The following is a 21,202-nucleotide window of genomic DNA, read 5'->3' as shown; positions in this document are numbered from 1 at the left end:
AACAGTAATTCCATAAACTGTCACCTGATTGTGGTTTTTCTTAATCACAGTGAAACCCCTTCTATGAGATTGTAGTGGCAACTAGGGATGGGCCTGTGTTCGCGTCGAATGTAAGTTCTGATTTCCCGATCTGCTGTTGTGACGTATCAACTGCACATGCGCAGTTCGTCAGATGCATTTTCCGACGGGAGGCAAGCCACGGGGAGCTCGCGGAGGGAGAGAAAAAAAGTGTCAGCGTGTAGGAGCGAGGTTCGGGAAAAGCGAGTGAAGCAATAGAAAAGTGATACATGAACAAGGCAGAGACAAGAGAGCAAAAGAGGAGATGATTAGAGCACATAAAATAGATGCAAAAAGAACAGCAAAATCGAAAGGAGAGAACTGGAAAAAGGCAGAAACAGAGGGAAAAAAAAAGGGGGGGGGGGGGGGAGAAAAAGTAAAAAGAAGAAAAAAAATAAAAAGAGATAAGATAAAAAAAAAAAATATATATATATATATATATATATATATATATATATATATATATATATATATATATATATATATATATTATATATACACAAAAACAGGTCATTAACTTTTGGAGGAAAAAACACGGGCTAACTTTACTGTTTTAGTTTTTTTTTTTTTTAATTGCGTTTGAAAGACTGCTGCGCAAATACTGTGTGACTTGAAATATTGCACCGCCATTTCATTCCCTAGGGTCTCTCTCTCTCCTCTCTCTCTCTCTCTCTCTCTCTCTCTCTCTCTCTCTCTCTCTCTCTCTCTCTCTCTCTCTCTCTCTCTCTCTCTCTCTCTCTCTCTCTCACTCATATATATATATAGTATGTATCGTACCTGACGGGGCGCTGCCCAGGCTAGACATCAATAGACATTATACAGGTTTAATATAATCACATGGTAAAATAAGCAGTAGAAGACAAATTGCGAATGGAGAAGAGATTATCTGTCATCAATGAAACGTGAGATAGATTAGTATTGAGACCACCGGGCTGTACCGTGCCTAATGTAATCTGGAAAAATGCATCCGACGAACTGCGCATGTGCAGTCGATACATCATGCCAGCTGATCAGGAAATCAGCTGGAGTGACGTACTGCGCATGAGGCAGTACGTAGGATACATTTTTCGAAAGGGAGGCAATAATCGACACTACACCGGCAATCTGACACTTCGTAATAACTGATTAACTGACACTGATATTAACGGTGACACTAACTACAGTGATCAGTGCTAATACACATTGTCACTTTACTAATGACACTGGCTAGAAAGGGGTTAACATTAAGAGGCAATCAAAGGGTTAACCGTGCCCTAACAATGTTTACTCTGTGTAGTAGAGCTGCACGATTCTGGATACAATTAGATTTTGAGTTGTAGATTCACAACCCCTTGAACATTAGGTTATCAAACAAGATGGCAATATAATACTTTGCTTCAATCAAATTTAAAGAAATGTAAAGAAAAATAATGTAACGTGTAAAGAAATAAAAAAAAAAAAAATACCATTACGTTTTATATTGGGGTGTTTTTTTTGTACTCGCCGATAGCTACCGCAACTTTTTTGTTGACAATTCAGCTGTCAGTAATGGTACAAAGCATTGAAAAGTTATTTTACAAATTAAATATACACTTTTTACATTGAAAAAGGTGCTAAATTAAAAGAGAAAAAAAATGTAAGTATATGTTAAAGGTGTAAAAAGAAAAAAAAAAAGTGAACAAAGCAAACAAAAAAAGTTTTAATTAGTTTTATTAAATAGAAGTAAATAATAAAAAATAAAAGCAGGGAAATAAGGAGTTAATAAGGCTGATTAGAGTAAAAAAGGGTTAATAAGGGGGTTAAACAGGAAAAATTATTTTATATATATATATTATATTATATAATATAATAATTTTTTTTTTTTTTTTTTTTTTTTTTTTTTTTTTTTTTTTTTTTACTTGACAATGTTGCTTTAAACTGACTTAATTTGCAGACCAGTTCATCCCTTTGATCTGTAAATGAATAAACAGAAGGACAGAGAAGATGCAGTGTATCTTTTTATCTGTCTTTCAGCTGTGCAATGTTGTTGTTCAACATTGAGGACTGCTTTTTTTTTATTTTTTTGACAGCGGTGATCAGCAGCCCTCCTTAACCGATGATTGCAGTTTGTTTTTTTTTATTTATTTTTTTTTTTTTTAATGATTTTTACTACTGAGCGATGTGCTGGTTTTTACTCCCTGCTTTGTGGGAAGAAAAACTGACAAATCGCTGCTGTCTGTAGAGAACCCTGTGTTTACCTACACAGGGCTCTCTTCTGTCATTTTCCTCAGCCAATCAGCACGTCCTGGCCATAAATCATTGTCTGGGACCCACTGATCGGCTTGTGCTGCAGTGAATGACGGTACAGCCGGGACGGTGGGCGTGCGCCCTCTACCTGGGAATGCCAGATCACATACATGTTTGATCTAGCGTGGCGGTACCGCCCCTGCTGTAGTATAAGTGTGGTGGGTGGTCCTGAAGCAGTTAAAAGAGTTTGTTACCCCAGCACTTCATGTTCCTGATATGTGCCTGCTGTGCCCATGAGAAAGTATCATACAAAGTCCTCTGTATTGCTTTCTCTATGTGAAAACCCCTGGTGATCCTGACAGTCCCTCAGCTTTCCTATTAAAAAATGACCACACTAGGCAGGAGAAACACATCGTGGTCAGTTCTCTAGCTGTGCTGGGAACTCTGTGTGCTCTCCTCTAATGATTACACTTGTCCTGGGAAGCTGTGTGCTGCTCCCCGCTCCCCCCCCCCCCCCCCCCCCCCCAAGCTCTTATGCAGCTAAGAAAACAGAGGGAATGTGATCACTTATCAAAAAGGGAAAAAAGTATTTTTATTTAATTTTTTTATATCTATACGTGTCTCTTTAGTTTTTTTGGGTTTTTTTTTTTACTACCCCATGGGTCTTCTGGTCTTCTGGGGTCCCTCGGCGGCTGTCTGCTGTTCAGCTCCTCCCCGCAAGCATTAACCACCTTAATGCGAGCTCCCTCGCATGGTGGTTAGTGCTTGCGGGCGCGCTCCCCGTGATACAGCCGGCGGCTATAGCCGCTCACTGTATCACTCGGCCCCCGCCCCCCAGCGCGCAGCGTCATTGGATGTGATTGACAGCAGCGCGAGCCAATGGCTGCGCTGCTTCCAATCCATCCACTTTAGCCAATCAGCGGCCAGGGTGAGCGGAGGAATAGATGTCGGGAACGAGAAGCTGACTTTCGAGGCGTCAGGTAAGTAAAACGGGGGGGGGCTGGGGGGCGGTGGTATTGTCAGAAGTTTTTTTCACCTTAATGCATAGAATGCATTAAGGTGAAAAAAATTTTACCTTTACAACCCCTTTAATCTCTGCTGTCCTATGTGTGGCGTGTGCGATTCAACCTTGCATTTTGGCCTCTCGCTTTCTTAAAAAAAGTGAGAACACTTTTTTGTTTTTATCCTGTTTTGTGTCTTTTTTTTTTTTTTTTTTTATGGACTTAATTTAAAGCTGCTTAATTTCACTGAAACATATTTTTTTTTTATTTAGACCAATAATACAATTGAGCTGAGCACAACTATAGTGAGAGCCAGTCCTACACCTTCAGAAATGCAGCTTGCACGCAATGAAAATTTATCTTGGGAAGACGACAAAAGTCAGATGACCAACAAGCTTACCAAACTGAGTAAAAATCCATCTGCTTTTAGAACTATAATGGCCAATGGAGCTGGATGTAAAACTGAAGACCCCTAAACAACTGTATGCTACATCTTTATGTGGCAAAGACCATAATACTTTCTCAGGGCATGAACATGGCACAAAATCAAGTCAAATATTGCCTTCTGCAACTGTTCCCCAGTCAGCTCAGCTGGAAAAGTACACTGTAATGCAGCCCTCTCCTGGTAATCAATGTGTGTGTGTTTCTGGCTTTAAACAAACTGTACCAGAAAGTGATGTACAGAAACATCCATCAGCATCTTCCCTGTTTTCTGGGCAAATCCTATCTAGCACTGCCATTTACACAACCACATTTTGGAAATGTAAATTCATTGGCTGCTTTTTCTGGGGGGAACCCTGGTCTCTATGGAGCTTCTACTGGATATACCAACTGTAATTTTCCCACTCACAATATTCAAAACACAGTTACTGGAGTCCCTTTAAGTGCAAATATCAGTCCAGGATTACTAGCTACTTTGCCAATGAGTAGTTACACCCACAACCAATCAGAATATTGACCATCGTATCCATTTGCTTGAAAGCCAGTCTGGAACAGCAGATGGACTTTCACAATGGGCAGCCTCCAGAATGTCATCTGGATTTGGTAAGTATATACACAATAATTCTGAAATGGCTACAGTGTCTGTTGAATTATTAAAACATTTATACTGGTATGTGTATATCTAATAGTCTTTTTTTTTTTTTTTTTTTTTTTTTTTTTTTTTTTTTCCTCTTTTTAAATTTGAGAACAAGTCTTGGTCCCTGAAGAGATTACTTTCCCCCAGTGCCTGTTGTGTTGGAATTGCATCTCAAACATCACTGAATATATTTAACCCAAATGAAAGATGGATGCAAGTTAATATTGGAGTTTTCAGTATTGCAATAAATGGAGAAAAAGTAAGTGATGCCGCCCACAAAAGTTGACATCCAGTTTTAGATTCTCACAAATATCTAAACTGTCTATATTTATATTGTTTTGTATATGTATGTGTGTATATGTATACGTATGTGTGTGTGTATAAAAGAGCAATTTTTCTTTTCTTTTTCTTTTTCTTTTTCTTTTCTTTTCTTTTCTTTTCTTTTCTTTTCTTTTCTTTTCTTTTCTTTTCCTTTCTTTTCCTTTCCTTTCCTTTCCTTTCCTTTCCTTTCCTTTCCTTTCCTTTCCTTTCCTTTCCTTTTCTTTCCTTTCCTTTCCTTTCCTTTCCTTTCCTTTCCTTTCCTTTCCTTTCCTTTCCTTTCCTTTCCTTTCCTTTCCTTTCCTTTCCTTTCCTTTCCTTTCCTTTCCTTTCCTTTCCTTTCCTTTCCTTTCCTTTCCTTTCCTTTCCTTTCCTTTCCTTTCCTTTCCTTTCCTTTCCTTTCCTTTTCTTTTCTTTTTCTTCTCATAACAGTTATTTACCATGATGTGTCAACTTCTCAAGAATTGACATCTCAGTGGGAAAGTTGGGGGCTTTAGCTATGGATTAAAAGCAATGCCACTGCCAGGGAAGTTTTGTATTCCAGCTTTTGTGAAGACTTAATCAATTTTCATTATGGTGATAAACTGACAGCATGTTGAGGTTCAAGGAGAACATGTACTTTACAAACAGCTGACACGTTTTTCCAGCTCTGAACATGTGTGAACTGCATCAATAAGAACTGAAATGATATCCTTAAAGTGGATGTAAAACCTCACACGTACCCAGTGAAGTGAACCGCCTCAGATGATACAGAGATTGAAAAAATCTCCCTACATAAGTTTTACATGTATATCTGCTTTCTTCAGCTTGCTATATTCTTTAGAAAGTGCACATTGTGTTAGAAATGTTCTTCCTGTTCAGCACTGGGTGTGGAATCTTGGCATACAGTGTGACAGCTGATGGAGGATAGTTGCAGAGCTTGCTTGAATAGACCAGCTCTCTGCTAATCTATTCATAGCACCCACCCCAACACAAATTTCAGGATGGTTTTATCTTGGCTGTTGGAGAACTTGTCAGAAGTTATTATGCTGATAACAGAAGAATGGAGCAGCAGAAAGACACAGGACTTGGGGCTTTGGAGAGAGATAAGAAAACACTGCAGATATATGTGCCTAGGTCAAATTTTCATCAATCGGGTTTACATCCACTTTAAGCTTAGGAGTCAGTTAATGACTGTTTCAACCTACATATGAAATTGATATTTAGCACCCGCTTGGTAAAATTGATGATTCATCCACCTGACTCTCATCCTACAAAATCCCCTGTGCAAGTATAAAAATTGATGCTGGTTTGAAGCCAAAGGGTAGTCACACCAAATATTGATTTCATTTTGATTTTAGATTTTTTTTTTTTCTGTTCCCTCACTTTTCGTTTTTTAAATTGATAAATATGTCATTAAAATATATATTTTTTTGATAGCATTCTTAATTTACAGCATTTACTCACACCTGCATAAAACATTTGCACAGTTCTATATTTTAGCGTTTATGGGGAAAATTTTATCCATGTTTGCTGACTCGGAACCTATGGGTCACAAGCGTGATCTAATGCCCTCTCTTCTAGATTCCAGATTTCTCTTTGGCTGCATCTGTACATTCAGTAGAGGATGAGTAATGTACCCTTATATGGCTTTTAGGTGAGTTGCTACAGAAGGAGTAGCAGTCTACAGACATTGCTCCTAAGCTTAGGGATACCATTTTGGTCCCTATTGATTCAGTTCACACACATTCAGACCTGAAGCAGCATGCGTGGATTCTCTTAAGTCCTCAGCTTGTTTAAACTTTACTAGTGCACTCCCTTCTGCTACCTTTTTTTGAATAATGATTGGCCTAATCCAGATAATTTCCAGGCAATTTCCTATTGAGGAAGGATTCCTTAAAGTATAACTAAAGGCAACACGTTTTTGAGAGTGGCAAGGGATTAGAACATCTGAAATATTTTTTATTGCTCTCGTGTCTATTGGATTCACCATCTATTTGTCATGTGGCTGTTTTCACTAAAAGTGGTGATAGAAATCCCACATTTTTTTCACCTGTGCAGCATTAAAAGGGATTTCTTCTGATGGTGACACTAGTGGCAGTCAGTGATTTTCACTCACTAAGGATTCTCTCACTTCCTGTTGTAGCTCTATGGCAGTGGTCATCAACCCTGTCCTCAGGGCCCACTAAGGCCCCTTTCACACTGGAGCGGTTTTCAGGCGGTATTGCGCTAAAAATACCGCCTGAAAACCGCCCCTAAACAGCCTCCGCTGTTTGTTCAGTGTGAAAGCCCGAGGGCTTTCACACTGAAGCGGTGCGCTCGCAGGACGGTAAAAAAAGTCCTGCGAGCCGCTTCTTTGGAGCGGGGAAGGAGCGGTGTATTCACCGCTCCTGCCCATTGAAATCAATGGGACAGCGCGGCTATACCGCGGTAATACCGCGGCTATAGCCGCGCTGTACGAGCGGATTTAACCCTTTTTCGGCCGCCAGCGGGGGTTAAAACCGAACCACTAGCGGCCGAATACCGCTGCAAGAACGACGGTACAGCAGCGCTAAAAATATCGCTGTTGTACCACCGACGCCCCCACCGCCCCAGTGTGAAAGGGGCCTGACAGGCCAGGTTTTATTTATTACCTTGGAGAGATGCAGACTAGAATACTGCAATCACTGAGCAGCAAATGATACCACCTGTGATGTATTTCATTTATCTTGCAAATGTGGCCTGTTAGTGAGCCCTGAGGACAGGGTTGATGACCACTGCTCTGTGGGATAGGGATTGAAGGGAAATCTCCCCCATAGCACATTGCAAAGTTGAGTTATAACCTGAAATGGGGTAGAAAAAGGTTTTGCCTTCAGTTCACTCTAAGAAATGGGTCATTCCCATTGTGGATAAAGCTACAACTCTACCTGTTCTGTGGAGAACTTTCCAGTGTTTAAAGAGTCTGTGAAGAAAAGACTAGAAGCCCTTTCCCAAGGTCTTATTCTTTCTAGCAGGGCTTGATATATGTAGCCATATCAATCCGCCAGGATCGGTCCTAATGGATTCTTCAGTCCTCCTACTAAAGTAGGAAGTAAAACCATCCATAAAACCGCTTCACTTACGGCACGTCCCGGAAATGTAACACTCCCATTGGTTGTACTCTCAACCAAACTGTCAAACCATCCAATGGCTGATGTCATAACTAATCACATGTGCAGCATCATGGCAGTTGTAGATTAAACAGAGGCAAAGATGGCAGCTTCCTTGGCTGAAAACTATAGGTGGGGTTTATTTACACCTTAATTTGAGCTCATGACTGTGGCCTTAAACTATAACATTGACTTGCAGGTGGATATTCAGAATGTGGTGTGTTTGCAGATTAGCAGGAATAAATGCAGAAATAAATGCAACAACGCATCTGACAACAAACAAGAAAAACATAGGGGAATGGGCAAGGGGGTTTGGAAAGGGGGAAGCATATAAGGCAACATTTCTAAGGGGGGTATCCCCTTAGCGATCCTAAGTAAACACATGACCTATGCTATAGATCGACTTCATCATTTCTATGGTGCCCCCCCATGAGGCGGCCACAGAAGACCCGACCAGCTCCACCCCCACAGGAAGGGGCAACAAGGCCTCCATCAAACCTCCATCTAGGGGTACAGCTGTCCAGGCCCTCCCCAGGACCACTCAGGGCGGGAGCCCCACCAAGGCATTAGGGTTATAGGTCAAGTTCTTCGCTTAGTGCAACCAGCATTAGATTACAAGAACAATAACCGAAAAAGTACAGCAGACAGTATAAAGAAAGTGGGGTAAGTAAGAAAATGAAAAATAAAGAAACTAGTATGATTTTTTTTTTTTCAGGTCCAGCCGCCCTCTTAACCAGGAAGTGATAAAAACAAACAAAAAAATAGGCTTCAGGTATGTGCATCACAGTTAGCAGGCACTTTCAGCGAGGGTTCTGCCAGCTCCAACAATGCAACTTCCAGGCTGGATCTCACTGGGTCAGGGTCAGCGGTGTACTTCTGTCAGGGTGCCCAGATACTGGTAAACCGTGCGATTCTATCTTTGCCCCTTGCCACCCACTCCTGCCTCCTTGATCTCATCTACCTTCTTGACCCACTCAGCTATTAGTGGGCACCTGTGGGCTTTTCCAGTAAAGGGGTATAAGTCGTTTGGCTGCATTCAGTAGATGCTGTAGGGTACTTTTCTTGTAGTGGCTCAGAGGGAGGGCAGGGACGTGCAAGAGAAAGCGAGCTGGGTAAAGCAGGATATCAAACCCAACAGCTTCTTTTATGTGGGTTCAAATGTCTAACCAGAATGGACGAATCACAGGGCAGTCCTACCAAATGTGGAGGAGTGTGCCTCTTTGACCGCAGCCGCGCCAGCAATGGTCAGTGACCGAGGGGTAAATACGTGAAAGGACTGCAAGCACCCCCGGTACCAGCGTGTCAAGAGTTTGTAGTTCGTCTCCTGTGTCTTGGAGTCTATAGAACTTTTATGTGCGAGTCTTAGCATGTGTTATTTGTTCAGCTGAAAAATTCAAAGTCATGCTCCCATTCCCGAATAAAAGCAGGTTTAGGGACAGCGGAGGCAGAGCATAGAAGCTGGTAGAGTTCAGAGATCATATGAGAGGGGTAGGTTCTTCCTCAATTAACAGCCGTTCATATGGGGGGTAAGAGTAGTGAACTTCCTAATAAATACATGTGTCAAAAAATGGTGTAACTGTTTATATCGCCACCAATCCATTGGGAAACGTCCAAATCTATCCCTCTAGAGGGAGCAGCCTGCCCTGTTAAAAGAACTTGCCACCACTGGGGTTGCCGTCAGCGACCCAGGACCCAAGACCCAAATAAGGCCATTTGTTTCCCAGGAGGGGAACCACACAAAACCTCCCATCAATGTGGTCCCAGACTCGTTGGACATGGGTAGTCTGTGGGGAGACCAACTCCGAACCCTCTGTGTTCCCAGTACAGCCAGGGGGCATATAAGTTACGGCCCGCCAGGCTCTTCTCCAGAGAGACCCACATTTTAGAACGGATGTGAAAGCGCCAGTTCAGGATACGTTGGAGAACTATGGCCCTATAGTAGCAGCGTATGTCGGGGAGGCCTAGACCCCTCCCCCCCCATCCCTTTAGATCTCTGAAGTAGGGACACATCCAACTTCTGTTTTTTTATTGTGCCGTTTAAACCCGATCATTAAACTCTGAAATTGGGCAAAGAAGCTTTTGGGAAGAGGTATGGGTAACCTCTGCATCAGGAAAAGTACCCCGGGAGGATATTCATTTTAAGTATATTAACCCGACCTAGCCATGTGAAGGTTGTCTTAGTCCAGCTTTGCAAGTCTCTACACACCGTACCCAAAAGTGTAGGAAAGTTGGCAGAGTACAACGTTTCAAAACGGTCAGTGAGTTGGACCCCAAGATATTTGATGGAGGATTTAGCCCAAGTACACGGGAAAACTTCCCGCAGATTAGTAGCTAGCATTTCAGGCAAAGTAAAAGGCAATACCTCAGATTTAGTGTAATTGATTTTGAAGTTTGATATTTGGCCAAAAAGTTGGAGTTCCCGCGTAAGGTTTGGCAGCGAGACAAGAGGATTTGTAAGGTGGAAGAGAACATAATCAGCATAAGCTGACAGTTTGTGTTCAGTGGTTCCCACTGTTAACCCTCCTAATGTAATAATGGACGGTAAAAGGTGCTTCAAACGGTTCGCCAAAATTTTTGCAAAAGTTTTGATAACATTGAGCATCAATATTGAGCGGTAGCTTTGGGGGAGGGCAGGATCCTTACCCTCCTTTTGGAAGCACTGTTATGTGAGCCAACAAGGCTTCGGGTGGGATTGGGCAACCATTAGCGAACGAGTTGAAGTACCTACACATATGGTTTTGCCATAGGGGGATAAACTTGGCATAGTATGCTTTTGGTATATCCATCCGGGCCAGGGCTTTTCCTGTTGGGCAAAGATTTCACTGTCTCAGCAACCTCCTGAGAAGAAATGGGAGATTTGAGATCTAATTGTTCTGACGTCAGAGAAGGGAGACCCACCGACGTGAGGTATTCACTAATAGCGTGCAACTTAGAGGTTTTCTCTGTCGGAGAGACTTTTTTTTATCTAAATTGTATGATTCTGTATAATCAGAAATAATGAGGCAATCCTAGAGGAATGCAGGGTTGCTTCACCTCCAGGTGACTGAAGTTGAGATATTTATAGAGGGAGAGCTGTATTCGTCTCTTCCGACGTGCCCCGGCGAGCATTTTACCACAATTGTTGCCATGCTCATAGTATTTGTGGGACAAATAGCGTAGTTGCCTGCGGGCGCAACGCTCCAAAAGGTGTGAACAACTCTCGGAGCTCAGTCAGACGCCAAAGGGCCTTGGCGTCCTTTTTTGAGTTTAGTGCCCAACGAGATCAGCTCCCCCCTAAGTACCACTTGGCCCTCCCGTATAACTCCCTCCGATAAATCCTCGGACATATTTTCCGAGAAGTAGTGCGAGATGTCCTCGGTAACCTTAGATACCACTGAGGCATCATCTAGTAAGTTCTCATCCAGTCTCCAAGACCATGCCCTAGGCGATCCATCGGGGACCCGTATCATTCGACAACAGGAGCATGGTCAGAGATAGTGATGCTCCCTATCTCAGCCGACTGTAACATCTCCAGGGTGTCATGATCCACACAGAAGATCTATGCGTGTATAAACATGCACCCCGGAGTAGTAGCTGTAGTCTTTCGGAGGCGTGTAATACTCTCCAGGTGTCTTTAAGAAAGTTGTTCTGTCGATTTGTGGAAATGCTTAAAGGCATGGGAGTGTGATGAGCGTCCGTGGGATGTATCTAAAAGGGGGTCAGGGCTGACATTGAAATCCCCCCCCCCCCCCAAGAATCAGGAGGCCTTCACGGAAGTACACCAACTTTTCTAAGACTATCTATAAAAGAGGGTTGTTGAGCATTGGGTGCATAGAGGGTCGCAAATGTAAATGTTTGGCTGGCTATGACCCCCTTCACAAAGACATAGCGGCCTTGAGGGTCTAGATGGCTCTCGGATTTGGAGCAGGCGGGATTTGGTGACCAAGGAGTTACTAAAGGACCGTTGGTTGTAGGGGTGTGTGTGGGCATCTTGGGGAGGGATTGTGGCCTGAAGTACTATCTGTGCACTTAGGCATTTCAGCTCCAGCCATAATTGGTTGTGCTTGTGTGGAGAGCAGAGACCTCGCACTTTATAAGACGGTACCTTAAATGATGACATACCAGAAGCCAGTGACGAACGAGCCGTCTATCCTTTCCAGCGGATCCGGTGTGGGCAAAAGCGACCTCAAAATCAACAAACGAAAAGATGAAAAGGAAAAAAGAAGGGGGAGGAAGAAAATTAGTAAAGAGGGAGGGGTGGGGGACAGTAAGACACAGAAGTAAGAAAAAAGAACACAGACCAGACCTGTACTAGCAGGTCTTGCACAATACACAACTACGGGGCAGGCCCGGGGTAGAATTAAAAAAACAGAAAACGCCCGCACACTGGCCTGGTGTCCCACTAGGGACACTCACCGAAATAGGTGAGGCCTATATGGGGTACGTGGGCAACCATAAAGGGAACGTGGGGTCCAGAACAACAGGCATGGGAGTGCAACATGCATTCAGCTCCAAAAGGCAGGGGTGAGATTTAGTGAGTACAGAGTAGTTCAGTTGGACTGTAAATTCCATCTTCCATGGTGCAGGTCTGTGGTTTCAATAATGTAGCCAGTAGGCCATGCAACCAGCTCAGGTTATAAATTTGTGGAACAAGGTCAAAGTCCCTCCAAAAGATAGCAGGTAGGTAGTTTCCTGATGTTGTCAATCTCCAGATTTGGAAGGATCAGGAGAAGGGCCCCCGGTCCATCATTTGCAACCACGGGATCGTTGCTTGCCACTTTCAGGAAGCTGTGGCTGAGGCATCTGGGGAATCGAAAGGTCTGGAATGCTGCACCAGTCTCGGAAGTCAACTGGTTCAAGCCCTGGGGTTTGCAGGAAGCAGGGGGAGATCATCTTTAGTGCGTATTACAGTCCACTGGCGATTTTTGGATGCCTGCAGGATGAATAGAAAACCCCATCGATATGTAAGGCCAGTGGATTGAATCATGGCCAGCAGAAGGCAGAGGGCCCTGCGCTGCATAAGGGTGCGCCTGGAGAGGTCTTGGTAGAAAGACAGGTGCGCCCCCGTCAAAGATCAGTCTGTTGTGCATTGTTTGCATGATGCGCTCTTTAAGTGTATTCTTATGAAGCTTGCAAATGATATTCCTGGGGTTGTCAGGGTCGTCTGGGGGCCTGAACGCCCTGTGGGCCCTGTCTATTTCAATTGGGGCCGAGGCTGGGAGATTCAAAATTTTACAGAACACCCCCTGTAGCGTGGGAATTTATATCCTTAGGTGCGATGGCTTCCGGCAGGCCGCGAATGTTCTCCCGGCTGCTGTGACTCTCAGTCTTCTAGCTGCAAGAAGGAGGGCTTCTATTTTCTGACATCGAGCATAGGGACTGATTTCTGAGCATGGAGATAGCAGGCACAGCATCATCAAATTTCTGCTCCAGAGTCTCAAGCCTGTGGCCCAGCTCAGTAGTGTCAGTTTTCAGTTGCTCAATATTTTGCTTAAAAGTGCTTTCAATACGGCTATTGAAGCGTTCTAAATCCTCCTTTGTAAGACGAGACCATAGGTGCTGTCTAATTATCCTATCCCCTGCCATGTCGGTGATCTCAGAGCCCTGGTCTTGTGCTGTGGTGGAACGTGGGGAAACGGGGCATAGCATCGCTTACCAACCTAAAAGAGGGGGTGGGAGGGCAGGCTGGGCCTCGTGGTGCTGCTGCAGGGCCGTTCATTCCAGCGCTATCGTTGGATTTCCCCTTCTGCAAGGAGCATCTGAGAAGAGGGATTCCAGTGATCTCTGGCAGGTCTGGTAGGTTCTTTTAGCCTGCGAGGATGCCCGCCTACGTTGTAACATACCCTGTGGCAAAAAACGGGGAAGAATCACCCCTTTAGCTGCCGTCTTTCAGCTGCGGACCAGACGGAACTCAAGCACCGCACGTCCTCACTCCTCCATAGTCAGACCACGCCCCCCTCAATCCTGAAAGATTCGTTTTTGAAGTGTCAGTTCATCACCCTGCTCGCCAGTGTAAGCCTAATTGACCCATATGCAGTAATGCTAAGGGGTCCATTCGATCTGGTGAGTCTAACCACTTAGGGGGTGTGTGGGGCACGAATCACTTGTGTGAAATTTGAGCACCACAGCACTTTGGAATATTGATTGCACATCAGCTCTTTTGAAGAAATATTGTATTTGGGCCTTTTTTGTAATCTAATTTGAACTTTCACTGGCTACATGCTTGCCTCTTTTTAGATTTTTGCCTTGGTTTTACATGCCATTATCTACTTTGCCCATCTATTCACAGCATTTGCACATATGATTGGCACAATCACTATACCATAGGACACTATATGGACAACGTTTGCACATTGCACTTTAACATTTTATTGTATTGTTTGATTTATATAAGAACAAATTTAGCATATTGCACTTTATTTCTATTTATATATCGTTTATTGAATGCACTAGATATCCCTCGGGATACTTTTGTATTTAGCGTTGCACTTATTTTGATTGTAGTTTGATTATTCACATGTTTAGGAAGTGTGTTTTAGTGCTGGCAGCTTTAATTAGATTAACATAGCAGCTCACAAGGTTTTACATATTTACGTACAAAAGAATAATCTGGCTATTGGTAAGAGGTTCCCGATTAGGCAATACATCAGCTGCTATACGTGCCACATGGTGTTCGTTATTCATTGTGGGTATTGCTCTTAAGTATGTGGAATGCAGGGTTATGTGCTTTAAATTGACCCTCCTTGGGATGGTTTACTTTTTGACATGTATGCTCTAACTATCTTTACAGTATTTGAGAAAAGTGGTTGTGTAAGGTTTAGCTCCTGCTTTGAAAGAAGTGTCAATTTTGTAATCTCATCTGAATAATTTCCAAAAAAAGTGCCACTACTGCTGTTTATCTTGAAAATTGGTATTTTTTTCTTTTCTGCAGATTGACATTGGGGCTCACCAGTGTCTGGTTTTTAAGAACAAGACAATAATTGGGCCTCGAGCAGGTGAAGACATAAGAATTCTCCTCCTGCCCCAGAGACCTGGGCTTTTCCAGTGTGTTCTGAGTGTATCTTCTTGGCCTGTTTCTGCTGACACTGAGACGATTGTAAGGGCTGAGACTATGGCTTCTAAAGTTCTTCTTGTTGCGGTTTCAGAATATCCGTTAATTGAGGTAACTTCAAATGTCTAAATTATCAGGGTGAAAATAAAACCTAGCTTCTGAATTATTTATCTACTTTACTTTTAGAGCTGTATATCCCAAACCTTCATTTGACAAAGTACAATGCAATAGTTTTAGGATTATACTACATGGAATTGTAAAACTGGCAGATAAACCATGTGTGCATTAAACTAGTTGGGAGTGCAAGACTGTAAATGCATTGATGAGTTTGTATCTTTTCAGTTTATGGGTATACAGGTTATGTTTTAACAAGTAACTCCACTTTTATTGAGGAAAAAAAAAACATTCCCCTCTGGGTGATCTATGTACATTACAAGGATTTTAACAAACTTTGAGTCTTCCTTTTGTTCTGAAGAAATCCCTGCGTGTTTGTCCATGTGGTGAGTGAATCTAATGGGAGTGGTTTCACAATTATCAGATGCTGCACCTGCAGGGCTCTGAGGAATGTGGCTGGGTCTGCATCCCTTTAGATATAATTTTCTATTAGCAGTATCTCGCCAAAAATGAAATTTTTGTTGCAGGGCATGTCTGAAGTCTGATTATGTTTCTGAGGGGCATTCTGTACACATCGTGTATACAGAACACCTTCAGATAGCCATATTGCATTGCAGTTTACAGAAAACTACAGTGGCTGCAGATTAATAGGAAAGGTTCTTTTTTAATATGATTCAATTACAATATGACAAGTCACACTTGTGTACGCCATTTTTTTTATTTGCTATTTTTGTTCCCCATGAAAGTGGAGTTGACCTTTACCCACTTAAGCCCTGGAAGATTTGCTACTTAATGACCAAGCCATTTTTTACGATACAGCACTGAGCCGCTTTTACTGACAATTGTGCGATCGTGCGACGCTGTACCCAAACAGAATTGAAATCCTTTTTTCCCCACAAATAGAACTTTTGTTTCGGTGGTATTTGATTGTTTTTTGCGCTATAAACAAAAAGCAACCATTTTGAAAAGAACACAATATTTTTTACATTTTACTATAATAAATATCCCCCAAAAAATGTAAAAAAACAATCTTCCTCAGTTTAGGCCGATATGTATTCTTCTACATATTTGTGGTAAAAAAAACCCTGCAATAAGGCCCCTTTCACACTGGGGCGGTAGGGGGCGTCGGCGGTAAAACAGCGATATTTTTAGCGCTGTTTTACCGTGGTATTCGGCCGTTAGCGGTGCGGTTTTAACCCCCCGCTGGTGGCCGAAAAAGGGTTAAAACCACTCGTATAGCGCGGCTATAGCCGCGGTATAGCCGCGCTGTCCCATTGATTTCAATGGGCAGGAGCGGTTTAGGAGCGGTGAATACACCTCTCCTTCACCGCTCCAAAGATGCGGCTGACAGGAGATTTTTTTCTTCTCCTGCCAGCGCACCGATTCAGTGTGAAATCCCTCGGGCTTTCACACTGAACAAACAGTGGAGGCTGTTTTGGGGCGGTTTGCAGGCGGTATTTTTAGCGCAATAACGCCTGCAAACCGCCCCAGTGTGAAAGGGGCCTAAGTGTATATTTATTGGTTTGCGCAAAAGTTAGTGTCTACAAAATAGGGGATATATTTATGGCATTTTTATTATATATTTTTTTTTATGCTAGTAATTGCGGCAATCTGCGATTTTTATCAAAGCTGCGACATTGGGGCGGACAGATCGGACACTTTTGACACTTTTTTGGGACAATTGACATTTATACAGTGATCAATGCTAAAAAAAAAAAAAAAAAACACTGATTACTGTTTAAATGTCATTGGCAGGAAGGAGTTAACACTAGGGGGCAATCAAGGGGTTAAATGTGTTACCTAGGGAGTGTTTCTAACTGGGGGGCGGAGGTTGTTCCGAAGTATAACTGCGGCGACTGGTCGGGAACCAGTTAAAGTGATACTAAAGGCTTATTTTTAACTTAAAAATCCAACAAACACGTTATACTTACCTGCTCTGTGCAGTGGTTTTGCACAGAGCAGCCCAGGTCCTCCTCTTCTAGGGTCCCTCTTCGGTGCTATGGGGCTTAGGTAAGTATTAGGGGTCTGAGGGGGGCTGCTGTACACAGAAGGCTTTTTATCTTAATGCATAGAATGCATTAAGATAAGAAACCTTCTGCCTTTACTGCCACTTTAACTTCACCCTCAACCAACCTGGGTATTTACAATGGAAGTTCTGCTGTAATAGAAGTATTTATCCTGGTGTCGATCTGACTATATATAGAGTTTTTATGTTTTTTGGCACAGGGCAGCAATGCTCTACATTTAATGTTTTTTTTATTTTTTTTTTGTTTACTGTTAATGTTTTTTTTATTTTTATATTAAGTGTTTATGCTCTTGTTCTACAGGTAGACACAGGAACAAGTGAAGGCTTAGACTTTGGTGATCTGTCATCTGGCAGTTGGAAATCTCTTCCTCTGAAATTGATTAATAAAACTCATGCTACAGTGCCTATCAGACTTATGATTAGTGCTGTAAGTGTTAAGCATCTGTTAATTTGTATTATGGCTTGTTTGTCCCTTCTTAAAAAATGTTGTCGAAATTGTGGATTAACTATGGGTTACATTTTTCATCTGTACCCTTTTGATGTCATGATATGAAGAGCATTATGTGACTACTTGTCTTAACCCCTTCTAAACTTGTTTGGCCAGTAATAAAAGGTCTTAAACCAGTAGAGATGGTAGAAGAGGATGCAGCTTTCCATAAATGGGGAAATAAAAAAACATATACATGCATAATAGATGATTCTCTTTTGATTCAGCCAAGCTCTTTTGGGCAGAGATACCTTGTCCGTGGCCTTCTGTAGACAATGATGTTTGAGAGATTTAGTACAATGTCAGTTTGACTGGTAAGAGACATATTTGAATAGTTTCTGCCATAGTTCAAACACATATTGGCAAGTACATCTGCTTTTACTCACCCCTTATGCATCGTTTTTTTTGTTGCTGTAGAATGGTGGAACATCTATTAGGATGGCTAGTTCTATTTGCTATAGTTGAAAAAAAGGTTGGTGCTGAATGCATGGGAAATGTGTAGCTTAAAATGCATTAAAAGAAATGTTTGTGCATATTAAATCTTAAAAATCTTACCTAGTGGTATGGTGTTGGGCTGAATCAATATAAAGTCAGTGTGTAACAAGAGTGGCCATCATTATAGGGACATGCCAAGAATGTAATTTAAAGCAGACCTGGCACCAGATCTTTTTATTATTATTTTTTTTTAATATAAAGTACATTTATTGTAACACTTAAGTCGAATTTATATTTTAAGAGATAGTCATTACCTCTTGCAGAGATCATAGCACTCCCCCTCAAAATGCTTTTATTTGCTTTTCTCTTCAGAAGTAAGCTACCATCTTCAGCATCATCCAGGGTCAGCCTCCACTTCCTGGACTGAGATGCTGACTGAGATGATACAGTGGTGTAAATCATGAATCAAGGTGCCTGTGAAGTTCCTGCATGTGTTGACTGGTGCTTCTCACCTTGTGATTCTGCTGCAAATTTGCATTGTATCATCAGATCACTTGGCAACAGCAGGCTTGAGCTTGTGCTTCCTCAGTCCTGCAACAAACCTCTTATCTTAGGCAAAATAACTTGCCTGAAGCTCAAGGAATGCTCTCGATAAGCGGGAGCCTTTTTGTGAAAATATTTTCTTGCCATGTATTGTGACTTCTCAGGAATTTAGGATTCTTTTCTTGCACCATGTTTATATAGAATATAACAATATTGGGGGCACTCTGTCAGTGTTTGTAAAGGCCCTGCCCCAGTCATACTCTAGAATCTACTTTTTGTCAGAGGCTAAGAGTAGCACGAACACCACCCCCCCTCCATTTTTTTAACCGTTGTGATTTGGCTGCTAAAGCCTTGCACAGTCAATTTAAGGTAATATGATGCCCCATATCCAGAATTATTGGGTTTTCTGTCAAACAGAAAATGCGGCACTGGATCGCTGGAAATGTGTGCGCATAACCATGGTGGTGGAGAGGTGCCAGTGTGATCTTAATTTCTCAGATGGCTTTTTACTTCAGATACTTTTAATTCACTTATACTAAAATGTATTAACTTCTGGAAATTATATTGATGCTATTTATAACTTTTTTGTTTCCAGAATGCTACAGCATGGCGCTGCTTCACTTTCTCTAAAGATCCAATTAACCTAGTAAAAGAATTTGCTGTACATACAGATCCTGTTTCTAAGATGTCTTTGCCCTCTGTCATAAGTCATGTTATGCCAGCATCATTTGATCGGCAGGTAAGTCACTAGGTCTGAAACAGAAATTCTCCACTTTGAGTGTATGTGTGTGTGTGTATGTATATATATATATATATATATATATATATATATATATATATATATATATATATAAAAAATTATAAACTCCCTAGATGAAAAACCAGTCCATACCAAAACAAGAATCCTAAAAGTAAGTAGACGCCACCTCTATGGATAGAGGCTATAATCAAAGCAAGGGTTAAAACTTACAAATATGATCTATTCAGACTGGATGGTATTGCACCTAGTATGTTTGTCACGATAATGCCAGGCGTTCAAGCCACAGCAATATGAGCCTGTTACATTAAACCAAGTGTGTTTGCAGTTGAAAAGACTCAAATATGTATAAACTGCCTTGGGTATGAGAATGTTGGCTGAAGAATCTACACCCGTTTTTGTATTATGAGAAAAGATCTTCTTCAGTGGGCGGTTGGCTTTCAGATAAAAGTGGTGTCAGCGGCGGATTCGCCGCAAGATCACTTTTATCGGTGGCTGGAGTGGGCCCCCCTCCGCCATGAAGGCGATCGGATCCTTTTCCCTGTGTGGTATGGAGCTGAGTGAGGGCAAGATGGCCCAACCCGGCTCCATACCATTGCAGGGCGGAAGCAACGTCAAAATGTCAATTGCGCCCATAGCTCTCAAAGGGACATTTTTTTTTTTTAATTCTTTCAAACGACTTTTTTTTTTTTTTTAATTTTTTTTATTGCATTTTAGTGTAGATCTGAGGTCTTTGACCCCAGATCTCATATTTAAAAGGTCCTGTCATGCTTTTTTTTTCTTGTAATAAAATTAAAAGTGACGCTTTATTCTTCTTTTTTTTTTTTTTTTTTTTTTTTTTAATATGTAAGAATAAAGTAAAATAAATAAGATTTTTTTTTTTTTTTTTGACGCATCTCGCCAAGTTTGCATGCAGAAGTGAATGCACACGTGAGTAGCGCTTGCATATGTAAACAGTGTTCAAACCACACATGTGAGGTATCCTCACGATTGTTGGAGCAAGAGCAATAATTCTAGACCTCCTCTGTAACTCAAAACATGCAACCTGTAGAATTTTTTTAAACATCGCCTATGGAGATTTTTAAGGGTAAAAGTTTGTCGACATTCCATGAGTGGGCGCAATTTGGAAGCGTGACATGTTGGGTATCCATTTACTCGGCGTAACATCTTTCACAATATAGAAAATTGGGCTAACTGTTTTATTTTTTTTTAATTCAAAAAAAGTGTATTTTTTCCACAAAAAAAAGCGCACTTGTAAGAGCGTTGCGCAAATATGGTGTGACAGAGTATTGCATTGACCGCCATTTTAGTGTTAGAAATTTATATATATTTCTGTAAGGTAACTTTAAAATCTGATAATTCTCCATATGCTCGGATTATTGAACTGGTAAGGAGACAAGTGGATTTGATGGGTAGAACAATAAGTCTTCCGTGTAGGCAGTGACTTTGTGATGATCCGTACTGGTTTCAAAACCATTAATGTCTGGGGGTAATCCGAATGTGCTGCGGTAGTGGTTCCAATGAAAGAGAACGAAAAGGAGCAGAGAGAGGGGACAGTCCTGTCTCATTACATTTCCAATGTCAAATGATTTGGAGGCTACGCCATTCATTTGACCATGGCTGTGGGGGTCGAATACAGGGTGGAAATCCAAGATAGGACAGAACGTGGCATCCCAATGTGTCGTAAGGTGGCCTGTAGGAAGTTCCAGTTCACTCTGTCAAATGCTTTTTCAGCGTTAGTTGAAAGCAGAATGAACGGTGTGTTAGGATGCTTGGCTTTCACTATAACATTTATAGTTCTAATCGTGTTATCTCGGGCTTCTCTGTTACGGATAAAACTGACCTGATCAAGGGGGATGATGAGCTGGAGAATGGAACCCAGTCTCTCAGCCAAGATTTTGGTGAACATTTTTAGGTTCGCTGTTCAGTAGCGAGTTAGGTCTGTAGCTGGCACAGAGGAGGAGGTCTTTGCCTGGCTTTTGGATAACCAAAATGCTTGCACTTGGGAGGTCTGGTGGCATGGCGTGGCCATCTAAGATCTGAG

At 41.9% G+C, this 21,202-nt stretch overlaps 1 protein-coding gene across 1 annotated transcript in view; it reads left to right on the top strand.

Annotated features, from left to right (window-relative positions):
- CEP192 (centrosomal protein 192) overlaps positions 1–21,202 on the top strand; it is a 417,077-nt gene that overhangs the window by 280,931 nt on the left and 114,944 nt on the right. Inside the window, 9 exon segments of the mRNA XM_073632810.1 lie at positions 3,536–3,729; positions 3,731–4,046; positions 4,048–4,193; positions 4,195–4,307; positions 4,451–4,482; positions 4,484–4,600; positions 14,677–14,907; positions 17,238–17,363; positions 18,997–19,140. Coding sequence (XP_073488911.1) covers positions 3,536–3,729; positions 3,731–4,046; positions 4,048–4,193; positions 4,195–4,307; positions 4,451–4,482; positions 4,484–4,600; positions 14,677–14,907; positions 17,238–17,363; positions 18,997–19,140 — 1,419 coding nt within the window.

This window comes from Aquarana catesbeiana, linkage group LG05 (genome assembly GCF_042186555.1).
Source record: "Aquarana catesbeiana isolate 2022-GZ linkage group LG05, ASM4218655v1, whole genome shotgun sequence".
NCBI lineage: Eukaryota > Metazoa > Chordata > Amphibia > Anura > Ranidae > Aquarana > Aquarana catesbeiana.
Note: the sequence above shows the minus strand (reverse complement) of the source record. Positions and strands in the feature narration are given on the sequence as shown.